Source organism: Paramormyrops kingsleyae, chromosome 10 (genome assembly GCF_048594095.1).
Source record: "Paramormyrops kingsleyae isolate MSU_618 chromosome 10, PKINGS_0.4, whole genome shotgun sequence".
NCBI lineage: Eukaryota > Metazoa > Chordata > Actinopteri > Osteoglossiformes > Mormyridae > Paramormyrops > Paramormyrops kingsleyae.
Window position 1 is genome coordinate 13567001 of NC_132806.1, and position 21468 is coordinate 13588468.

General features: G+C 47.0%; 2 protein-coding genes across 2 annotated transcripts; one reads left to right on the forward strand and one right to left on the reverse strand.

The window, feature by feature from the left end:
- Positions 1-91: 91 nt before the first annotated feature.
- On the reverse strand, positions 92-8945 carry hdac3 (histone deacetylase 3). Its single transcript, XM_023794958.2, has 15 exons — positions 8762-8945; positions 8066-8148; positions 7092-7234; positions 6781-6862; positions 5755-5811; positions 5616-5671; positions 4020-4153; positions 3860-3940; positions 3514-3587; positions 3286-3350; positions 2569-2658; positions 1264-1322; positions 929-1008; positions 634-791; positions 92-546 (listed from the first exon to the last, which is right to left on the reverse strand). The coding sequence occupies exons 1-15, from the start codon at positions 8814-8816 to the stop codon at positions 477-479; spliced, it is 1287 nt and encodes a 428-aa protein (XP_023650726.1). The 5' UTR covers positions 8817-8945; the 3' UTR covers positions 92-476.
- Positions 8946-8963: 18 nt separating this feature from the next.
- On the forward strand, positions 8964-21039 carry rell2 (RELT like 2). Its single transcript, XM_023794960.2, has 7 exons — positions 8964-9160; positions 9805-9888; positions 15022-15260; positions 15504-15569; positions 15902-15965; positions 18137-18316; positions 18433-21039. The coding sequence occupies exons 3-7, from the start codon at positions 15065-15067 to the stop codon at positions 19040-19042; spliced, it is 1116 nt and encodes a 371-aa protein (XP_023650728.1). The 5' UTR covers positions 8964-9160; positions 9805-9888; positions 15022-15064; the 3' UTR covers positions 19043-21039.
- The last annotated feature ends 429 nt before the right edge of the window (positions 21040-21468 follow it).

Genomic DNA, 21468 nt, shown 5'->3' on the forward strand with positions numbered 1-21468 from the left:
TAAGCAGATGGAGGAATTCTAGCAGGCTGAACATTCATCTCTGGTTTGAACAGGAGCCCTTGGACAAAAAGTTTAATTATGGCTACTTGAGGACAGGCAGTAGACCTATTTATTTGTATTAAAAATTATCAAAAAAAAAAGTACAGACTCTGATACTAAAACAAAGGCTTCCGTCCTGCCTTTATCTCCACATTAGGTTGTTCTCTGTCCCATAATTACACACACGTCTGGTAACGACGACAGACTTGCCAAGGCTGAAGGGAGCTCCAAGAACAGTCTAGTTAAAACAATGCAACAACAAAAGTACGTCTCTCTTAAAAAGGTGCGCCGTAAACAAGATTCGAAGGGACAGCCCTGCACTTCCTCATAGCGGAGGAAGCTGGTAATCCTCTAAGGTCGACTATGGCTTTTGGAACTGTGGCCTTCATGATTCCGTGCTGGCAGGAAACGCCGCCCCCTCCGCAAGTCTGGGCCAATCAAATTTCCACATCGCTTTCCTTGTCGTTGTCATGGTCACCATCATAGAATTCATTGGATGCCTCTGGCCTGGTAAACAAACATAATGGATCACAATCTGTTTTAGCAGCAAAACCACCTAGGTCAATATAAAAGAGAGGGGGGGGGGACCTGTACCTGGAGTAATTGTCCTCAGAGCCCCGCTCATCTGGGTCCGCCTCATCCGACCGATCGTAGCTGAGCAGGTCTGAGGGCACGTCGTGGATCTGAACGCTCGGCGCGTGATTCAGCATTTTCAGGTTTTCAAAGACCGTCTGTCGGATCTGCTCCAAGTACTGCACAGGAAGCGGGGGGGGGTGTCAGACCTGGGGATCAGGACTCTCCAGGACCAGGATTGACAGCCAGGAACATAGGCAGCACTATAGGCAAAGGGAGGCCCAGCCCAGTGAGACACCCCGGACAGCAGGCTGACCTGTCTGGAGTTCTGGTTCTCTATCCTGGTGCTGACATCAGGGTGGAGTGTGAAGTCTGGGGCAAAGTACTCAAAGTACTCTGTGGGAAATGGGTAAAAGAGAGAGGGATCCAAATGAGGAGGAGAAGAACCCACAATGCAAAAGTGTCTGCCATCTTAAACACCTACACGCTAGTAGTAATCAATTTATCATACAGCTTTCATGCTAAAAACTTGCTGGCCTCAACACAGAATATGGTATTAAACAAGCCATGCAAACAGCATCGTAAAGATGGAGGGAAGGCCCTCATCCCAGGGGAGACGCCCTCAAGGCTGCGTGTCACTGGGACTCTCACCGCTGTACGGCAGCTCGTCGCTGATCGACTCCTCCACCAGCAGGGAGGTTTCGTAGGTCCTGAAACAGAGCAACACGCCGCCTGAGCTCATATGGGCTTACCGATGCCGTGTTTCGGCACAAGCTTGCAAGAGTCAGGAACTAAGTTTAAAGTTTTAAAACACCTTTCCGGCAAATTCCAAACAAACCTCCTCTGTGGCTAGGCTAGACCAGAACAGTGAGAGCTAGATGGGACTCATTACAGGTATATTATTACAGTCACTCCTCGCTTAACGACCTACCCATTTAACGACCGCCCAGACTTACGACCAGTCGGTAGTATACGGCGTACTTTGGTCATGGAAATCATCCCACATCTCCCTTCGTGCAACGAAGAGCTACGAGAATGATTCCTGGTCTTAGAGGAATGTCTTACGAGGAGAGGTTAGCGGAACTGAATCTGTTCAGCCTTGAGCAAAGGAGACTAAGGGGGGATATGATTCAGGTCTATAAGATTCTAACGGGTCTGGATGCCGTTCAGCCAAATGACTATTTCAATATTAGTCTAAATACTAGAACTCGTGGCCATAAGTGGAAATTAGCGGGAGAACATTTTAAAACAAATTTGAGGAAGCACTTCTTTACACAGCGTGTAGTCAGAGTATGGAATAGTCTTCCTGCTATTGTAGTGGAAGCTAAAACCATGGGTTCCTTTAAATCAGAGCTAGATAAGATTTTAACAACTCTGAGCTATTAGTTAAGTTCACCCCAAACGAGCTTGATGGGCCGAATGGCCTCCTCTCGTTTGTAAATTTCTTATGTTCTTATGTTCGTCTCAGTCTCCTTCCCGCAGTCGGTCAGTATTCACTACACTAGCATTCATGTTAGCATTCTCCAGAACTACAAATTTATATGTACGTATTTTTATATTCTGTAATATGTTAGAGTTTTGCTAATTAAAATAAGTTGGAGTTTCCTTTAGACATTTTCTCCAGCCAGAATAAATAACAACTATTACCTGTATTTACAGTGTTGTATATTGGAGCTGATTTCCTCTATTCTGATTATTACAGTATATACTACGCTACTGTTTAAACATTTATAAATATACTAAAAACATTATAAACAGTGCATTAAAACTATCTAAAGATGGCTGACACAAACCCACTACCAGTACAGTATGCTGAAATATCGCTAAGAGGCAGTTCCTAACTTGTCGAAACAACAGTCGTAGGAACGGAACTTGGTCGTTAAGTAAGGAGTGTCTGTACTGCTAATTACCTATGCCCCCCACCCCACACCTCCCCCCACCAGGATGCACACTCACCAGCATCTCGCCACGTTGCGGACCGTGTAACCCCCGCCTCCCAGCACCAGCAGGGGGATCCTGAAGCTCTTCACAAACTCCACACATTCCCTGCAGCCAAAGAAGACACATTGTTCCCACGATGCCCCATTTGGTTAATACACACAGCGATCGCATGGCACACATGAGGTCTGGAGGGCGAAGCCTCGAACTGAATATCCTCATGGACCCGACTGACACACTGCAGCCAGGCACCACAAGATGGCGCTGCTGAGGGGACACAGTCACGGCCGCTAGTGTCCTCAGTGAATGTACATCTGCTTGTCACATCCTTCTTGTCTGTTTTGGGTGTGTCTTTCAGGGTCACCAGCTCCACAAATCCCATTCTAGGACTCAGTCGGGATTCGACTGGGCATGATGAGGCACTCTTTCTAAATCCCTTCTGACAGGAAGACCATCAGCAGACCTGACTCTGAAGTTCAGATCCAAGGCTATTTCTGTCATGTTGCTAAAAACCTCAACAGCCATCATCTCAAAATAAATGATGATCAAGACGTTTGTTCATTGCAGGGCTCCACGGCTTGCACACAGGAATAAGACCACAACTGCTTTAAATGATACTACTGAAGTGTCTAGGTGGGTTGATATTCTCACAAAGCTGATATTTTCATATCATGTCCAGAAGATGGCAGTATAGACTTGTGTTGGTGATCATACATCCCAACCAGTGAGACTTACCCATGACCCCTGATGCTAAGGTTAAAGCAGCCAAGCCTGTCGCATCCTAAAGAATCAGCGCCACACTGCAAAAGAAGAGTCATCAATGAGTTCCAGGGGAGAACAGTCGAACTTTATACAGTGCATAACCACCCCTATGTGCCCTTCTCAGCATGGCTGCCCATGAGCCCTTCCCAGCATGGCCGCCCCATGTGCCCTTCCAAGCATGGCCACCCATAGCAGCCTCACCTGCAACACGATGCAGGTGGGCTGATAGAAATCCACCACCTGCTTGATGACGGGCTGGAACAGTTGCCTGTAGCCTGTGAACAAAAACAGGAACATTTGCTGCACTGACAGACTGTTACCATGATAACCACAATAAAGAGCTGCTCTTTGTAATAGTGCTTCATTACCATCGTTATCATTAAAAAACATGTGGGGAGTGTCACCGCAATCACAAAAGTCAGGTCTGAGCATCTGCTGGTGTTAATCCTGCTGATCTTTTACAGGAATAAGCATCAAATGGACCCTACAGGACCGGCCCGGCCCAGGGGCAGGTCCTGGCCATACCACAAAACCACGGTAAACTCACTCTGATCATCAATGCCATCTCGGAGTGGCACATTCAGGCAGTAGTAGCGGCCGCTCTCTGCTCCCACCTCATACATGTCCCCTGCGGGAAGTGTGCACTGTCAGCAATCTCGTGAGTACCCCCACCCCGGCTCCACTGCAGCACTGTCGCATGACCCTACCTGTTCCTGGAAAGAAGTAGTTCCCATACTTGTGGAAGGACACGGTCATGACGCGGTCAGTCAGGTAGAAAGCCTCCTGAACGCCATCGCCATGGTGAATGTCAATGTCGATGTACAGTACACGGGGGTGGTACCTGGGAGGGGGGAGCACAGCAAAGCCACACCAACCAGCTTAAATCACACCCCTCTATACCTGGATAAATGTAATTAAAAGCTGTACCATCTGCACTCAGCTTCTGAGGTGTAATTTACTCAGCTCTCGTTCAAATCTGGATCAGACTGTTCTGGAGGCTGCACCTCAGACAGTATTTAAACACAGTGTGTCTCCTGGAAGAAACCTCCATCTCAGGGTAACGACACTGCCTCCATATCTCCAGCTGAGGTGTGCCAAGTCCCTCATACCTCGGACTGATTCACACATCATCATCAGAAAATGCTGCTTCTGCACCAAGCACCCAAACCAGCAGAGAGCAGACTGTTGCAGGTCTGCCCTGATAGGACACTAGGTGAAGTCCATTTCAATCTATCCACTTGCTCTCTGCCTTAAATAAAACATATATTCGGTCCACTGTCGATTACAAAGCCAGAAGAAAGACTTCCAGTGCAGAAAGCAGGCACGTTTAGGGGCACAGACAGAACTGAAGGTGACACTGGCTGGTGGAAGGATAGTGGGCAGAGGGCCAGGCAAGTGATAGGGTGCTGCTTCCTAGTGACAGAGGCAAGTGGTAGGGTGCTGTCTCCTAGTGACACAGGTAAGCGGTAGGGTGCTGCCTCCTAGTGACACAGGTAAGCGGTAGGGTGCTGTCTCCTAGTGACACAGGTAAGCGGTAGGATGCTGCCTCCTAGTGACAGAGGTAAGCAGTAGGGTGCTGCCTCCTAGTGACAGAGGCAAGCGGTAGGATGCTGCCTCCAAGTGACACAGGAAAGCGGTAGGGTGCTGCCTCCTAGTGACAGAGGCAAGCGGTAGGGTGCTGCCTCCTAGTGACACTGGAAAGTGGTAGGATGCTGCCTCCTAGTGACAGAGGTAAGCAGTAGGGTGCTGCCTCCTAGTGACAGAGGTAAGCAGTAGGGTGCTGTCTCCTAGTGACACAGGTAAGCGGTAGGATGCTGCCTCCAAGTGACACAGGAAAGCGGTAGGGTGCTGCCTCCTAGTGACAGAGGCAAGCGGTAGGGTGCTGCCTCCTAGTGACACTGGAAAGTGGTAGGATGCTGCCTCCTAGTGACAGAGGTAAGCAGTAGGGTGCTGCCTCCTAGTGACAGAGGTAAGCAGTAGGGTGCTGCCTCCAAGTGACACAGGTAAGCGGTAGGATGCTGCCTCCTAGTGACAGAGGTAAGCAGTAGGGTGCTGCCTCCTAGTGACAGAGGCAAGCGGTAGGATGCTGCCTCCAAGTGACACAGGAAAGCGGTAGGGTGCTGCCTCCTAGTGACACTGGAAAGTGGTAGGATGCTGCCTCCAAGTGACACAGGAAAGCGGTAGGGTGCTGCCTCCTAGTGACAGAGGCAAGCGGTAGGGTGCTGCCTCCTAGTGACACTGGAAAGTGGTAGGGTGCTGCCTCCTAGTGAAATCAAAATATCCAGCAAGGCGATGTAGCTCACTTTAGCAGCTCCAGGATGCTGATGACAATGTCGTTAACGTAGCAAAATCCCGAGGCCTGGGGGCACAAGAGACATGATTATAACGACCAATCACCAGCTACCCAAAACACCAACTAGCGGGCTTCCGGGGCTACCGCACCTCAAATTTTTTGGCGTGGTGCAGTCCTCCAGCCCAGTTGATGGCGATGTCACATATCTGGCAAAGAAAGCAGCTTGTCTATTAAGGACTATATGGCCACACTGCAGCAATGCTAGTGTGACTGCACTCCTGTGTGTAACAGCCATCTCCCCAATGGGCTGCACCGCAGAGCAAGTTCCTAACGGTATTGTTTTCAAACCCCTCATACACTGCCTGGCCAAAAAAGCAGTCATTTAGTTGGACCACCTTTAGCTTTGATTACAGCACATTTTCATTGTGGCATTGTTTCCACAAGCCTATGCAACAACTCTGGTGGAACTCTGTGGTGGCCAATTCATGTGTGAACATGATTGCTCATACTCTTTCACAATTCAAGCCTAATCTAGCCACTCTCGTCCTGAAATATACCTGTACGGTCAGGAAAGAAAAAACTTATTGGTAGGATAACCAAGTCCAGGGGTAGGCAACCTTGATCCTTGAGTGCCGGTATCCAGCAGGTTTTCCATCCTACTTGATCTCTGATGAACCACCTGATCTCAGGCAGACAGTAACTCACGAGGTTGGACAGAAAACCTGCTGGATACCAGAACTCCAGGACCAGGGTTGCCTACCTCTGACCTAATCATGCAGTAAATTCAAGTATCCAGCTGACTTCATTTTTTGCTGCATAATGTTGCTAGTGAGCCCAGACCGGTTCAACTGATGCAACCCCTCAGTATTTGGTTATTTAAATTCAAACAGTGACCTATTTTGGTCAGGAAGTGTACAACTCGGAGCAAAAACCGCTCAAAGATTCAGCTCTATCAAGGTAAATTTAGACCCGACCTCCTGGAACCGCGGTACGGTCTCCGGGTCAGGTCAGAGACTGCGTTTTCTGCCTGTCTGTGTGACGATTTGCAGACAAGGGCTTGAGCACCCAGGCAGGCTAGTAAGTCACAAGTGCTTCTGTGTCTGCGTGTGTTGATGTTGTGGGTGCCGTGCTAATGCGTTGCTGCATGTGCGCATTTGTGCGGTGGTGGGACACACCTTGTGGTTCAGTTGCGTTGCTCCCTGAAGTGACGCCCCTGTGTACCTGGAACAAAACTCAAACAGGCCCGGAAACACCGGGCTGGGACAGAACAGGCACAGTGACTCTCAAGAACATGTCCTGCAGCAGAATCACAACTGATACCAAAAAAAATAGGACTGCAAGGTCTGGTATCCTTGCATCATTATAAAAAAGGCAGACAGAGCACCAGATTTCATGTCATGTACAAACACTGCTGAATGACTGATGTCATCAAGAAGAGACAATAAGCTCACTTCCGTCAGGCTGCAGAGTGAATGCTGGCACCTACCAGTCATCTCCCACATTGAAGGTGTTGAGGCTTTTGGTGAAGCCCTGCATGTTGTTGGGGCTGACCTTCTGCAGGAAGTCGATATAATCCTCCGAGTGAAAGCGGCACATGTCGTGCTGGGAGGCCTTGTATGGTTTAAACACCTGACAACCAGGGAGGGGGGAAATGGGGAGGAGCAGGGCAGGGACAGGGTGGGGATGGGGTGGAGCCAGTGCAGCGAGAGGGCAGAGATGGGACAGAGCAATATGATATAACAATATTACTGACACGTTCACAGACATTGCCCAACAGGTCTGATCAGAAATCAGTTTCTGGAAAGAAAAAAAAAAGATTTGATTTGACTGAAATGTGTGTTTGCGTTTCAGTTTTATGGCAGTACTATTTTACTATAGCTGTATATTGCCAAAACCTGAATTTTAAAATGTATTAATAGATTTTTCAATTATTTTGTCTATTTTAATTCTTTAACAGCAACAGATGTTATTTGGTCTGATGCACATCACGCATACCTGTATTTATATAAAAATTAATGCCTATCTGTAAGTACTAGACTATTATAACCTCTTCAATGTCTAATCTACAGGAAATTCCGTCCACGCAGTACTGTATTAATAAAACTTTAAAGTATATCAGATTCATCTAAGGTCTTGCAGAGCATCTGCGGGTACACCTGATCAAGCAACCCCCCCCCCCCCCCAGCTTCCTCCTTCACCCAAAGTGTGTTATACTATCACGTTTATTTGTGCTGTGTTGGACTCATTTTCATCACACTACTGTTGTTCTTACACCATGTGTTTAACAACTTGCCTTATTCTTCTACCATGTTGTTGTTCTATGTTGTATAATTAAATGTGAATTTCACATTTGTCCAAATTGTAGCACTATATACTCCTACTGTGAGGTTCTTGCCCACACCAAACAAAAAACAACTCAATTGTATTTTAAGCTTATGTGTAGCGGGAATAAGATCCTACCATCATCTTCTTGTAAAGGCCATAATGCAGAACGAGGCTGTGCGTGAGTGACAAGCGGTGAGGTTTCATGGGATGCCCAGCACCTTGGAGAGGAAATAGTCAGAAGATTGTTATATAATGAAACTTGCGGGATTTAGCGGCGTTTTCGGCATACAGGAATGATACAGGAAGCTGTAACCCCCACGTACATGAACCCAGCACCACATCTAAAGGATGCCAGGAGTCAGAAAAACGAGGTGGGTCCCCTCCCACTTCGGGCGCCTCCATTTACCCAGCGAAGAGGCTGCTGTAAGCAACGCCCACATAAATGTCAGTGGATGAATCTCTCACTATTAATGCGCTGTGTTAGCCTGGTAAAGCTGCCTGATCGTGAAAACGATTTCACTGTGCAATCTACAGCCCGCTGTCCCACTAACAAACTGCTTGTGTATCCAAATAAGAAGGCATCACACACTGGTCTATTAAAAGCAGAATCAAAGACATATCTGCAAAGGGACCAGACACAGCTGATCGGCAGACTCGGAGGAACAGCCTAGTCAGATGGCTGCAGACAGAGAGAAAAGCCCGCTCTGTGAAGTGCGGTCTGCAGAAACCCCTCTCTATTTTGGATTTCAAATCACATCTAAATCCCGATCCTGGCTCTCTGTGTTAGCCAAATAGCCCCGAGCTATCCGAAAACTGTTAGCGCCGGCTTACCATAATGAAAGTTCCCGACATCCGGGTCGTAAAAATAAGCCGTCCTGTTCGTCATTACGCGAACGGTGAGGTTATTTCTCTGTCAGCGACTGTACAGCGTACGGAGATGCCCCTGAATCCAGCCGATCACAGGTATCTCTGCAGCTACCAGGCCGCCGCCATTGTGATCGCGGAATGGAATATGAATGCGTCATCAAACGTCGACGTCGAGTATGTACATGAGAGGGCGGTGGAAAGGGGGATGACGTAAATTTAAAGGGCGAGTGCGGTGATATTCGGAATTAATTGCATGGTAGTGGAGCAGTGGTCAAATGCTCTTTAAAACCCTTATAATGCGACTGTGGTCCATGCAATAAATCATCTTATGCAACAATTACCGACACCGAATTACTTAGATAGGTATACCCCAAAAAGGGAATCATCTAATTCTGACATGTAATTCTGTTTAGATTTCATCAGTTAATTCAAAGTGAATTTTATTGTATTTCATTGTCACCACTGTGCTATAGTACATTACGCCGCTTTGACTTGCGTGTCTCTGTTCAGCCATGATTAGAAATATACACATTCATTATAAGTGCCGCCGATTTAAATCTCAGGGTATTATAATAACCCGTATTTACATTAAAATAACTTTTGTTCTGTAGTCCACGTGAGGTGGAAATTCAGCTGTCCAGTTATTTAAATCGGAAAAACAGCTGTAAACTTAAATTCATTGTTTTTCTGAACTTCTTCCTATATAATTATCATTTGAGAAATTATAGGGTAGTAAGTATAGGTGTATATGTTTGTGTATTTATTCTTTATTTTGTATTTTTGCAAAATGATGCAACTGTATGTTTAACTCTAGCAAGCGGCAATAATTTCTAAAATGTAAGGGATTTAACATGCATCCATGTTTTTTTTAGTGTTTTGTAGACTATCATCAAAACTGAGAGTTTACCACGGGTAGTTTCACTGAGGCTGTCGTCACGTCATTAACCCCGGCTATTTTCCCTTTAAATAACTTGGAAATTTCCTCTCCCTCCCTCCGTTTACTCCAGAGCAGCTCTCGGCTGGATCTCGATCAGAGACCAGCCTCGTCTCGATGGCCCCACACAGCACAGGCGTTCGGCTCTGACATTCCGGTGAGTTTGAACTGCGCTCTATAGCGTTTGTGCGACGGGGCCCCTCCGAGGGTTAGGGGCATCTTGCGTTAATAGTCATTCTGAATTACCTTAATGGGGGGCAGGCTGGGGAGATCGGAGCGGTACCGCTGCGTACACGGGCGAACCGCTCATCCTGCTTGTGCTGCAGCAAACGCATTTTCACCGCTCGGTTATTTGCGTCCTCGAAATGCAATGTCACCAGTAAGTACGAATTGCAGAAATAGCACTGAGGTAAACGAGGGGACGTGCCGACGCCGAATAGTCAAGGGCCGTGTATGATATGTTAAAACTGGCTGCCGTGCAGTCTCCATCCTTTTCGGGTTGCACTCGATGTGGGATGCAAGGGCACATATTTGTCTTTTATATGCACGATCCTGCTCCCTATCACCAGAGCCGCTGTTACCCCATACATGAATGTAGATGAGGATGCACCGTGCAGGTCCATCAGACCACGGTTAAAAAAAATCAAGTCCAAGGGCAGTCGTGTCATGAAATCTACCGTGCTGACCGAGGTAGAAACCGCACGGGGAGGTTGATTAAAGGAAAGGTCCATTTCATCACGGGAGCGTTTGGGCGTTTAAGACGTGCGGCACAATGTCACATTAGGTTAAATGTTACAAGAAATATTATGCGAGCTAAATAAAAGCCGAATGCTTTTGCAATAGAATGACAGATGGATAGGGATGGATAAGGATATGTAAATCGTCTGTTGTACTAGTTTTGTGGGAGGTCATCTCCAGATCACCAAGTTGGACGGCGAGAACCAACCCATATGAAGAAACACGCAACGTTCAGGCACAAGCTGTCTTTCCGGTTTTCTCAGGATTAATTTAAAGGATATCTGACTGAACTAATTCATTTTCATTAAGACCAGACTGTTTGCATTTTTAAAAACTCAGCATGGTCAAAGTTTCAAATTTTACACTTTAAAATAAGGTTATCTGCTTTTCCAAATTAATTACTAGGGAAGATCACCAAACCCAAGAGAATTCGTTAGTATAGGCCCAATAATGGTAACTGAATAAAGCGTTAAGGAAGATGGATGGCTGGGCTATGCTGTGTATCTGGCCTGTAATCCGGCCCCTGCATGGAAAATCCAAGGTCGGTCTCTGTCGGTGTCCATAATTCACCCGGAGATGCGTCGGTGTGAGAGGCGAGCCCAGCGTGTCACGGCCGTCGGGACCCTCCGCTTTCTGGGCGGCTCCTGTATCTTATTTATATCCGATCTGCGGCTCCCATGGTCTGACCGGGCGCTGTACAACACACGCTGCGTGACGGGGAAAAACAGTGCTAAACGGGCAACTTGAGGATAAAGTACCTCATTTTGTGAAAGGGAATGGCATCTTACTCCTATGCTAATGAACTTTATTGCAAATGCACATTTGTCCACACATATCAAAAACTATCTCTCCCAATATGTTCTTCGTGTAAATAAATCGCTGATAGCTAATCCGAGTGTACAGCAAAGGGCGGCCTGATATTTAATAGGAATTTTATAAGACATTCCATCCTGTACAGTTAAATACTGCTCCAGTCAGGGCGAATGTACAGATGTGGGCCCTTCCATCAGCTTCACCCTGGAATAATTAACATTTATTAAACAAGTAATCAAGGCTCATGGGCATTGGTGAACTGTAATTAATAACCGTAGGGCTTCATCATTGCTGTTCCCGACAATTTGATGTATAGACAATCTGTCAAAGCCTCAGAGGTTATCACTTGTCTGAGAACTCACTAGAACTCACTTCCTAAGGCCAGTAAGGTTACTGCATGACTGAAAAATTGTTTGTTACCTACCTCTGGAGCTACTTTAATATTGTTGCATGTGGTATTTTCCATTCTTCTTTCTATGAGTATAAATGGGTTTCAGTTTAGCACGGAAACACTGTGTCTCTCTGTGCCTTTGTCAAACTGACATGGCATCATCTGCGGTTACGTTTTGTTGCTGTTGCTCATGTTCGTATTTGAGGAAGTGAGATCAGCAGTGTTTCCGGGTTCAATACGGTGCTGCGGCAGCGTGTCAGGCTGCACTGGGGGTGTTTGTTCTCAATCTTCTCATCCAGGTTCTCTTAGGTCTTGTTCCCCCAGCTCTCCAGGAGAATCAGCTGGACAGTCTTTGTCTCCAGGGTCTTGGCTGTAAGATGCAGCATTGTGGTTGTGGGTTCTTCTCTAGAAGGTTTCAGGCCATGTAGCCCAGTCTACAAGTTAAGCTGTTGGGAGAGAAGGTTTCTGCAGGCTTGTTATGTTTCATATCCTACTACCGACTCACCTGGTAAGCTAAAGCTCAGTTTCCACTTAACATTTAACTTCCTGTTCATAACTTCTGTATAGTCACTTACACCACATTTGCACTGAGTGGCCACATTATTTGGTTACCAACAGTCCAGTCCTCCAAACAGCCAATCGTGTGGCTGCATCTGAATATGTACAGCATCCAGATTGGTGAAGTTCACTTACTGCCTGACTAATGGAACTTTCACCCTGCCACCAAGAACCAAGCCATACTCAAGCCAAATTGCGAAGAGATGGTTTTCCATTGTAAATTTATGCAAGCTTTACCTAAGCTGTACTCACGCTGACATGGCCCTGCTTAATAACAGGGCCAAATGCGTGACCAAACCGAGCTGGTTGGTAGAAATGTGCAGTCAAGAGTCAACAAAGAACCAGTGATCTGTGTCAATATGCATGGATGTAGTAGTATCACACATCGCTATGTATTGATGCATTCCCAAACTTTAAACTCAGAATTTGAAACTTACCAATCTTCTGTTTTAAAAAAAGTAGTATAGAATGCCTGAACAGAATGGATTCATGATGCAAATTTATGCAAGAGAATGCTAATTCTGCTAACGTTTGATGCTAACATAACACAACGATTCTCACAGAAGTGCAAGCAGGTATTAGCACATGTAGTAAATCATGGTGTACACCGTGTGAACAGTAAATAAGCGTCTCTTCAGTTGCATGCCACTGTCGCTCTCGAAACTCAGCAATGCCTTTACCGAGCCTGCCCTTCTGCAGTGGGAAACCAAAGCATGCTGGAACCGCACTGTAGCTAGTCTCTCTTCACGGTACAGGTTGGGATTGGGCTGGGTCCTGTATGCCAGTGGAAAAGTGCCATTAGGGTCACAATAGCCAAGATGCCGGATCTAGGTGATTTTATATGTGGTGTGACTGTTGGTGTCAGGCTTGGTGGCTCCAACATCTCAGAACCAGCCACCCTCCTGGGATTTATGTAAAACGTATAATATGTGATGGATATTGCTGCGTAGCAGGCTACCTGCAGCTTGATTTCAGCATTCCTGATGTTGTTTTTGTAAGCTATCCCTGCTTGTTTCAGTTAGAGAACAAAAAAGTGCAAAAAAATAAAATGCAGGAACAATGCAATTGCACAGGAATTATCACTGTAATTATGATAAAAGTGGAGTTCGCGATAATGGGTGTTAATTACGTCAAGGTGCTTGGTGATGTTTATTGACTCTAAGTTCAGAAGGCAGGATTGGGGGGGGTTGCTGTTTTGGGCTCTGCTGCCAGACCATTCAGTGAAACAAAGAGCCATTCATGACGGCATTTCTCCGCTACACTACTAGCCAGTAGTGATGGACAGCTGAAGAAGATCCAATACAAATGCTATTGTCACAGCAGAAGTGTTGTTTGAGTGATGGGCATGTTTGGTGTGGGAGTACCCTGTGAAGTACCCACTACTGGCAGACGAGGGCCCTTTCGGGGGGCACCGGTGACGGACAGCGCCTGTATGCAGACTGCTGGGTCAGCTGTCCGCTTTAATGATGCAGTTCAAGTTGGTTTTCTTCCCAAAATGAGGAGATAATGATCCTGAAGGATGTGAGGAGACCTTGAAGTGCAATACAAAGTGACCTTGAGGGCAACCTGAGACAACAGCCATGCAGGAAGGGAACAGGTTTTGTAGTCGATTGTTCCGCAGTGCTGATAATATTTATGTTATATTCTGCTGGTCAGTTCCGTTGTAATTATGTTTATTAATAGAACTGTTAAGCTTAACTATAACTCCACATGAACGCATCTTTATTCAAATGCATGAACATCTAGTACAATCAGCCTTGCTTGTATCGCTTTGGACAAAAGCATCTACTAAATAAGAGGCGCCGTAAAGGGGGCGGGACAGTTAGAATGATTCCATGGGCCCCTGAGCAACAGGGGCCTTAAAAAATTTTGGGAACATAATATGATTGGTCAGGTTTTGGGGGCTCAACATGATATGCTTTCCTGGGGCCCAAAATCTCCAATGACACCCCTGTGGTAAATTAACTTAATGTAAATACTTGACATTTAGCTAAAGCTTTAAACTGTGCACATTATATAATTTTAAGTCATTTTTCACAAGCTATCAATGGCATTAATATACATGAATGTATAACGGTACTTAAATCCCACAAACATCATTCCGATGCCTGTTTACACGCATTTTGCAGAAATTGACAAACAGGCATCTGACACATGATACATTTAGACGTGTAGAGATGTAAACATGGAGGTGTCTGATTGGCAAAGTGTTTGGGGTATGTAAACTGGTATCTGATTGGTGAATTGTATGATGCGTTATCTGCTGGTTTTGTTAGTATGTTGAAACAGCCATTCAAACAAGCGCCACTATATTCACTTCTTAACATGGTTACCTGAGACTGCCTGGTCCTTTACTGGTCCACAGAACATGAAGCCCCTCTTGTTGAGGAGCTCATCATAATGGCTGCTGTCTACTAACAGGTGTGTCTGTCCTTGAAGATCTACTTGGAGACCTTCTGAGCATGGTAATGCATTCAGTCAAACGGACATCACAGTTGGATAGTCAACAGATGCAGACAGGCAAACATGGAAGCTGATGGATTAGATGCGTGGTGTGGAACATTTTGCCAGCCCTGAAGCTTTTGGGTGTGTGCCTAGCCGAGGTCTGCTCCTCATGCATGTTCATCCAGATAAAGGTGGAGTTTGCATACCAGCGCTACATGGGACCCCTGCCAGCTGTTATCTGCTCATAACATGAAGGCCCAGATGGAGAAGAAAGAGCCTACCGCTCATTGAAGGGTCCAGATAAAGCAGAGAGTCATACAGTACCCCTTCCCCACCTCTCTGCAGGTCCCACTCTGCCAAGAGTACCGTGTGAGAGAGCAAGAGGCCGATGACGGACCAGGTCACGTCAAGTGTGGGGGAACCCCCTCCCCAGTACATGATCTTCCTCCTGGTCTTCTTCTTCTTCCTCACTGGGCTCCTTGGCTTCCTCATCTGCCACATGCTGAAGAAGAAGGGTTACCGCTGCCGCACGGGCGAACCCGAAGACGAGGAGGAGGGACAGGACAAGGTGGCTGCCAACAACGGTAGGTAAAGTTCCGGAGACCTGGACTTGACTAGGTAGCTGCACATGGTGAAGGCACTTTCTGGACTTTGATGTTGCCACATGATACAGAAAAGCCAGCAGGCTTCCAAGCAGTATCATTTATGTAAACATCCATGTGTCAATCGTCAATCATGTTCCCAGCATGCTTAGGGGCATCAGAACTGTGGAGTAATAGGAACAGTCTTTGTGATATTCACTTTATTCACTCTCCTTATGAATTCAGATGATGGATCCGAGGAAAACCAGGACACAGTGGAACAAATCCTGAAGTGCATCATTGAGAATGAAGGTACAGTCCTGTGTGAATTTGGTGGACTGGGAGACAGGTTGTTGATGGCTGTAAGCTCTGTTAGGTCCCTCGATGGCGTATCAGACCTGTGCCTCACACATCCCTTGAATATGAGCTCAGGTAGACATATTCAGTGGCAGTTTCCTGTCATATTAGTCAAGGCTTCTGGCATGATTCATATCTTATGCCTAGGGTTATGCTGTCATAATGGAGGCAGCATTTACCATCTGTTCATGCAGAATTCAAGAACACCCATTTTCTTGTTGTGCTCTACAAAGGTGCTGTTCTTCTGTGAAGAGAAATGTAATTAAGCCATTTCCTTTTTCTCTCAGCAAATATGGAAGCATTTAAGGAGATGCTGGGGGCCCAGAATGTTTGCGAGCACGTCGATGCCAGGTATGAACCTCACACAAGCCTGCCTCAGCCACATAGGAAATATCTCCAAGGTGATTCCACGGAGCAGTGCTGGCCAACCCATTAGATGACACAGGCAGCCGCCTGGGGCTCCAGTTTCTGAGGGGGAGCAGACTTAGTCAGATGATTACACTTCGTCTCAGACAGGGGGCAGCAGAGGTGAGGTCTGCCCACGCCTCCATGTGGGATTCAACTGGTACTGGCCCACAGGATTTATACATCTTTTCAGGCAATATCAGACACATACAAAGAACGTTAATTAGCATTTAACCTAAACCAGGGATGAGGACTAAGACTAGTAAATCCAAACTGGAGGCTGCCCAGATAAACCCAGCACAGTGACACAGGTGTGTGTTTCCCAGTTTTTATGGGATTTAAAAATGCCGTAAAATGCAGCTGTTGTACTTTAGCTGCTATTCTGTATTCTTCGGATCTCAATGCCAGCATGACTGGTTGTGGTGACATTAGATTTACATTCATTTAGATTTACATTTTCATTGAGATGCTCTCATGCTAAACCTAGGCTACGGGCTCTACGCCAGGCTGCGCTGTCGCTCCACCCCAGATTCTGCTTGTCAGATAATCACCGAACTCCTGTTACCTGGCTTAGGAGGCCTTGAATGTTCGTGACTGCTTGGCAGGCTGATAGAGGAATCACCTCAGGCAGGACCTGCAGCGATCAGCATAGGGATGGTGTTTACGATGTTGGCTGATGGCAACTTCAGCAAACTTTTAAAAACTGGCACTAGTGACATTCTGGTTGAGAGCTGTCAGTCTGAAATACTGTTTATTACAACATCGATAGCAGCAATTACAATGGCATTATCAAATAAGGACTATGTATTACTGATACTAACAGTTAAGGCAGCCCACGAATGATAAACTTTATTGATCTCAGGGGAGCTTCTTGAATTTTTAATTCTCGGTTTCCTCTAAAAATCCCTGCCATTTTCTCTGAAAGGTTCTAATAGTAACCAGGCGGTGTTAGGTGTGGATTCCTGCCCCTGTACATGTGATAAATTTGCACTGTAAGAGTTTGCAGCTGCTAACCTGAAATATGCTAAACCTTTCAGTCAAGCTCCTCACGCATCCGCTCTACAGCCATTAAGCCACTTTCCAGCTGAAAAGCACGGCTTTCATGCCTCCTTTTAATCCCTTTGGCAGAGTTTCAAGGGCAAGCATACTGCTGGTTAAAGTAAAACCTTAACTACATCGATGCCAGCAACACATAGGTCTAATTTGTGGAGTCCAGTAACCCCATGGTTCCGGCAAAATGGAATTAGCACAATGAACACAGGGTCCTTGGCAGCATGAATCGAAGGGCTGAACCATTAACTGACAAATCTACCTGCTTGTCCGTGTGCCACGGTGGGGCTCCCCCAAGTCAACCGTTCAATAAGTGGCTAAGATGGCGGCCTTCCAGTGGTGGAATTGGGTTCAGCTGTAGCTTCTGCAGTCACCAGCCTGGGGCTTGGGAGGACAGCAGTGTGAAGCTGTGAAGAAGCTCCTGTGCCAGACGCTGTATGGCAGAATGAGTAGAGAAAGGCTCCCCGAACACTCCGCAGACTTCCTCAAATGGTTGTGGTCTAGTTCTTCTGATTTGTCTCAAGTTAGCCTATGAGTTACTGTGGATGCCTCCTGAATTTTCTTAGGGTTACAGATGGATTTTTTTCACTGGCCATGCTGGCATGGCCCCTCCGTCCAAAGGAAAGGCAGACTTTGACTCAGAGATGCCCAGACACACAAGCAGATGTACACCTCCAGCTTGACATACACCATCAGCTTTATGCTGAAATCGAAAGCAGCATTTCGAGGAGAAGCACGAGATGACTGCCGATCTGGCTCCATACCCCCGATACACGTCAGCTGAGCCTCTCTGACTCCCCGTGCTCCCGCCTCACTCGGTCCTGGCTGAGCTGTAGGGGTTGAGCGTGGGAAGTATCCTGCCTGCTTCACCAAACCTGCCACCATATGGATTTGGCTGCCTGTTGGGATTCCAGACACACATTGCTGCACTCGGTGTCCTTGGGGGGGGGGAGGGGGTGGGGGGAACATTAACAGGGGGACAGGCAGCTACAGAATGATTCCATCCTAAACATCCTAAGTTCAGTTAATGTGACACATCGTGATAATGGAATCACCCCCATCCTCAGGTTGATGCGCAAGGACAGCATGGGGGGCGTCCCGCCTCATCACCACACTGTTCATTCCGGCACGGACCGCAACTCCTGCCATCTGTGCGCTCAGGGCCAGTCCAAGAAAGCTCGGCGCCGGAGCCGGGTGGCACGGTTCAAGGCACGGTCGGGGGAGCAAACGGTCTTCTCAGTGGGCAGGTGGGTCACGCATGGTCACGCCCCGAGTGACTGTGGCACGGTTATGTACAGTACGGCAGGAAGTCTGTGATTTGCATCTCTTCGTAACACCGACTACATTTTGGTCTGATTCACAGGTTTCGAGTGACTCACATTGAGAAGAAGAACAGCATTCCAGGGACCCCCATCTTCCCCATCCCTGAGTCCAGCGAGAACACAGAGCAACAAAACACAGAGAAAGGGCCCCCAGGCAAACGTCTGGATGTGTATGACCTACAGAAAATGTTCAAGGGGGTCAACCCAGAGGCGACTAATGGTACACTTCCCCCAAAGGGCTCCCCCCTGAATCCAAAGAGGAGCACCAGCGATCCGGCCACAGTCAAAACAAGTCAGGAGGGAACGGAGCACAAAGCGGAGACTGCCGCCAATCAGGGAGATGACACAGATGTGCCTACGGACCCTGAGATGATCTCCGACAAGGGTTCACCCTGCGTAGTGGAGTCAGACAGCGGAGCAGCCGACGCAGAGGACATGGGGATCCCCAGGTTGGGCCCAGTTAGGACACGGGAATTCTGTGTGGTGCGGACAGGGGATCCCCCAGACGAGGCAGCACAGGGCGAAGATGGCAGGGATGACATGGTAGAGATGGAGGACATCAAGGACTGTCGGGTGAGCCAGGGTGAGGAGAGTGCAAGCTCCACCCGTGAGCAGAAAAGGAGGTCCGTGCACACGCAGCTGAAATGGTGAGGTGGTGCCGTACCACTGTGGGGAATCGGCAACCTCCAGCGGGTCAGTGTCTGCTCCTTACATAGCTTTGGCAGAGATATTTCCCACAGCCGGACTATCTGAGAAGCACCGGCATGTGGACATATTAACGGTACACAAAGCCACAGTCATAACTAAACCTCAGCTATCAGCCACTAACGCCAGTTTGCGGCACTGACCTGTTCGCTCCGTTCCTCAGGAAGCAGGTTTATAGTAAAAACAATAGTAGAGCCAGAAACTCCCCAAGGCTGCATGACTGCATCCAGACCAGGAGATGATTATCTAAATGTAACGTGTACAGATGTCACTCCTCGGTTTCACATTGACAAATTCCCTGGTGCAATGATTAATCTCTTTGGTTCTGACTGGGCCTTGACCACTAGTTACTGAGAGTTCCTTGCACATCTGCATTAGTCGTCACTCCAGGTGTCCCTCGTGAAGAAAATAACCCAGTTACCTCTTTACCTGTGCCCAATAGCCCCCGCGAGCCTCCCCACCACTTCAGACATCATAAGACATCTCCCCTTCCCACTGGACCAAAATGGGGCACATCTAGAGACCCCCCCCCCCACAAGGTGAGATGGGGACTTAATTTACAACAGATATCTGGAGTTTTGCAGCTAAGGTAGATGAGACCCCACCCGGTGAGAAGCGGATCTGCCGCTTCGGCGCCATCGTCCTGCCACCCCGCGCTTTGCCAGCCCTGCAGTACTCTTACTCGTCCGCCATTTCTGCAAAAAAGACTGCTGAAAAAAATGAATGTATAGTAGTGTGGAAGCAGAAGCCAGAATTCCATGTGGTTTGGGTAAGCTTCATTATGTGTGAACCTCGCTATCTCCCAGCAACATGACGAATACGCGATAACGGGTCCTACACGTGCTAACTGCCATGTAAAGTATTATAGTCACCACCCAAATGATTTCCTTCTCTGCATTGTAAAGCCTATATGTCTGTAGCTTAAGTAAGAATCAGGCTTTGCCATGTCAAGTGGTATGTCACATGACATGACACATTCTGCACTTTGACCTTTCCTGTATTTCACACAAGAGGCCTCATGCCCACATGTCCTGGACACCACAATTGTAGGCTCCAGGAGGGTTCTGGAACATTCTTCCCCTGCCCCATGTAAACTCTGTCCCTTGGCTTCCTTGGCAAAAACAGCTGCTGTAAGCTCACGTCATACCAAATCTAAGGATACAACTTTGGTTGTTTTCTTTGCACAGAAAACTTTTTAGAGAGAATTTATGTGATGAAAATTAAACTACCATTAACTGTACCTATTAATTTATATTATAGCTACACCGAGGAGGTTCAGGAATATATTTATATCCAAGAGGAAGTATATAGAAACATAACTTTGTAAAAATATGATGCAGATTACTCCCTATTCAGCACCATCTCATGTAATTAAAGCGATATCTTCCATATGAGCATCATGAATTGATCTAAGAGTTTTATCTTTAGGAACTTTTTAGGATCAGTGTCTTGCATGTGTTGTCCAGAAACGTCTCACCAGCAATGACACACTACCATACATGTCTGGGTAAGGTTATGCTGCAAAGCACACCCACAATTTGAGAAGGAAACGGGACACGGTACATGCAGACAGTGCAACTGGGTCCCCATTCTGGTTGGGTCCGTGGGTTCAGGGTTCCCAAAAAACCACGCCTTGAGCCATAAACCATGGTACACGAGCCAAAGCTGTTTAGCATGAGAGCACCATATAGCTTCCTGTGTTTGTGTGGTAACCATAGCAACTGCATTGCACATGTGACATTGGCAGACTCCATGTGGAATATCTGTAGGAAGACCAAGACTACAAATTACACCTCACTATTAAACACACATCTACTATATGTTTATTATATATACAGACACACCTACCTATAAAGTGTTACGTATCCTCAAACCTGGAAATACAGCTGGACAAAAATTGTCTGGAAATTTTGAAGAATAAAAATTAAAGCTCTGCATTTTTACACCCTTGGTCTTCGTCCATTATTCCCGCCGCTTCGGAGCCCCGTGTTCCCACCCAATGAACCGACTTGCCTGCTGGTCGGACAGGAAGTGTGCAGGTGGCGCCCCCATGCTTCAGCTACCGGAAGTGCTGTCAGCCCTCTGGAATGGCTGCTCTGTTTTTGAGGTTGATCATGAATATCCTTTACATAATAACCGGGCAGCACTGGTGTCTCACAGCATCACTACTGGGTCCTGCAGTGTATATGTATATGTGTGTATGCGTGCGTGTGTACATGCGTGTGTGCGCACATGCCCTGCGTGTGTACATGCGTGTGTGCGCACATGCCCTGCGTTGGACTGCCATCCTGACTGCAGTGCTGTACCTGTTTTCCCAGGATAGGCTCTAGGTTCAAGCTTAATCGCTGCTTGAAATGACATCAGTCACTCAT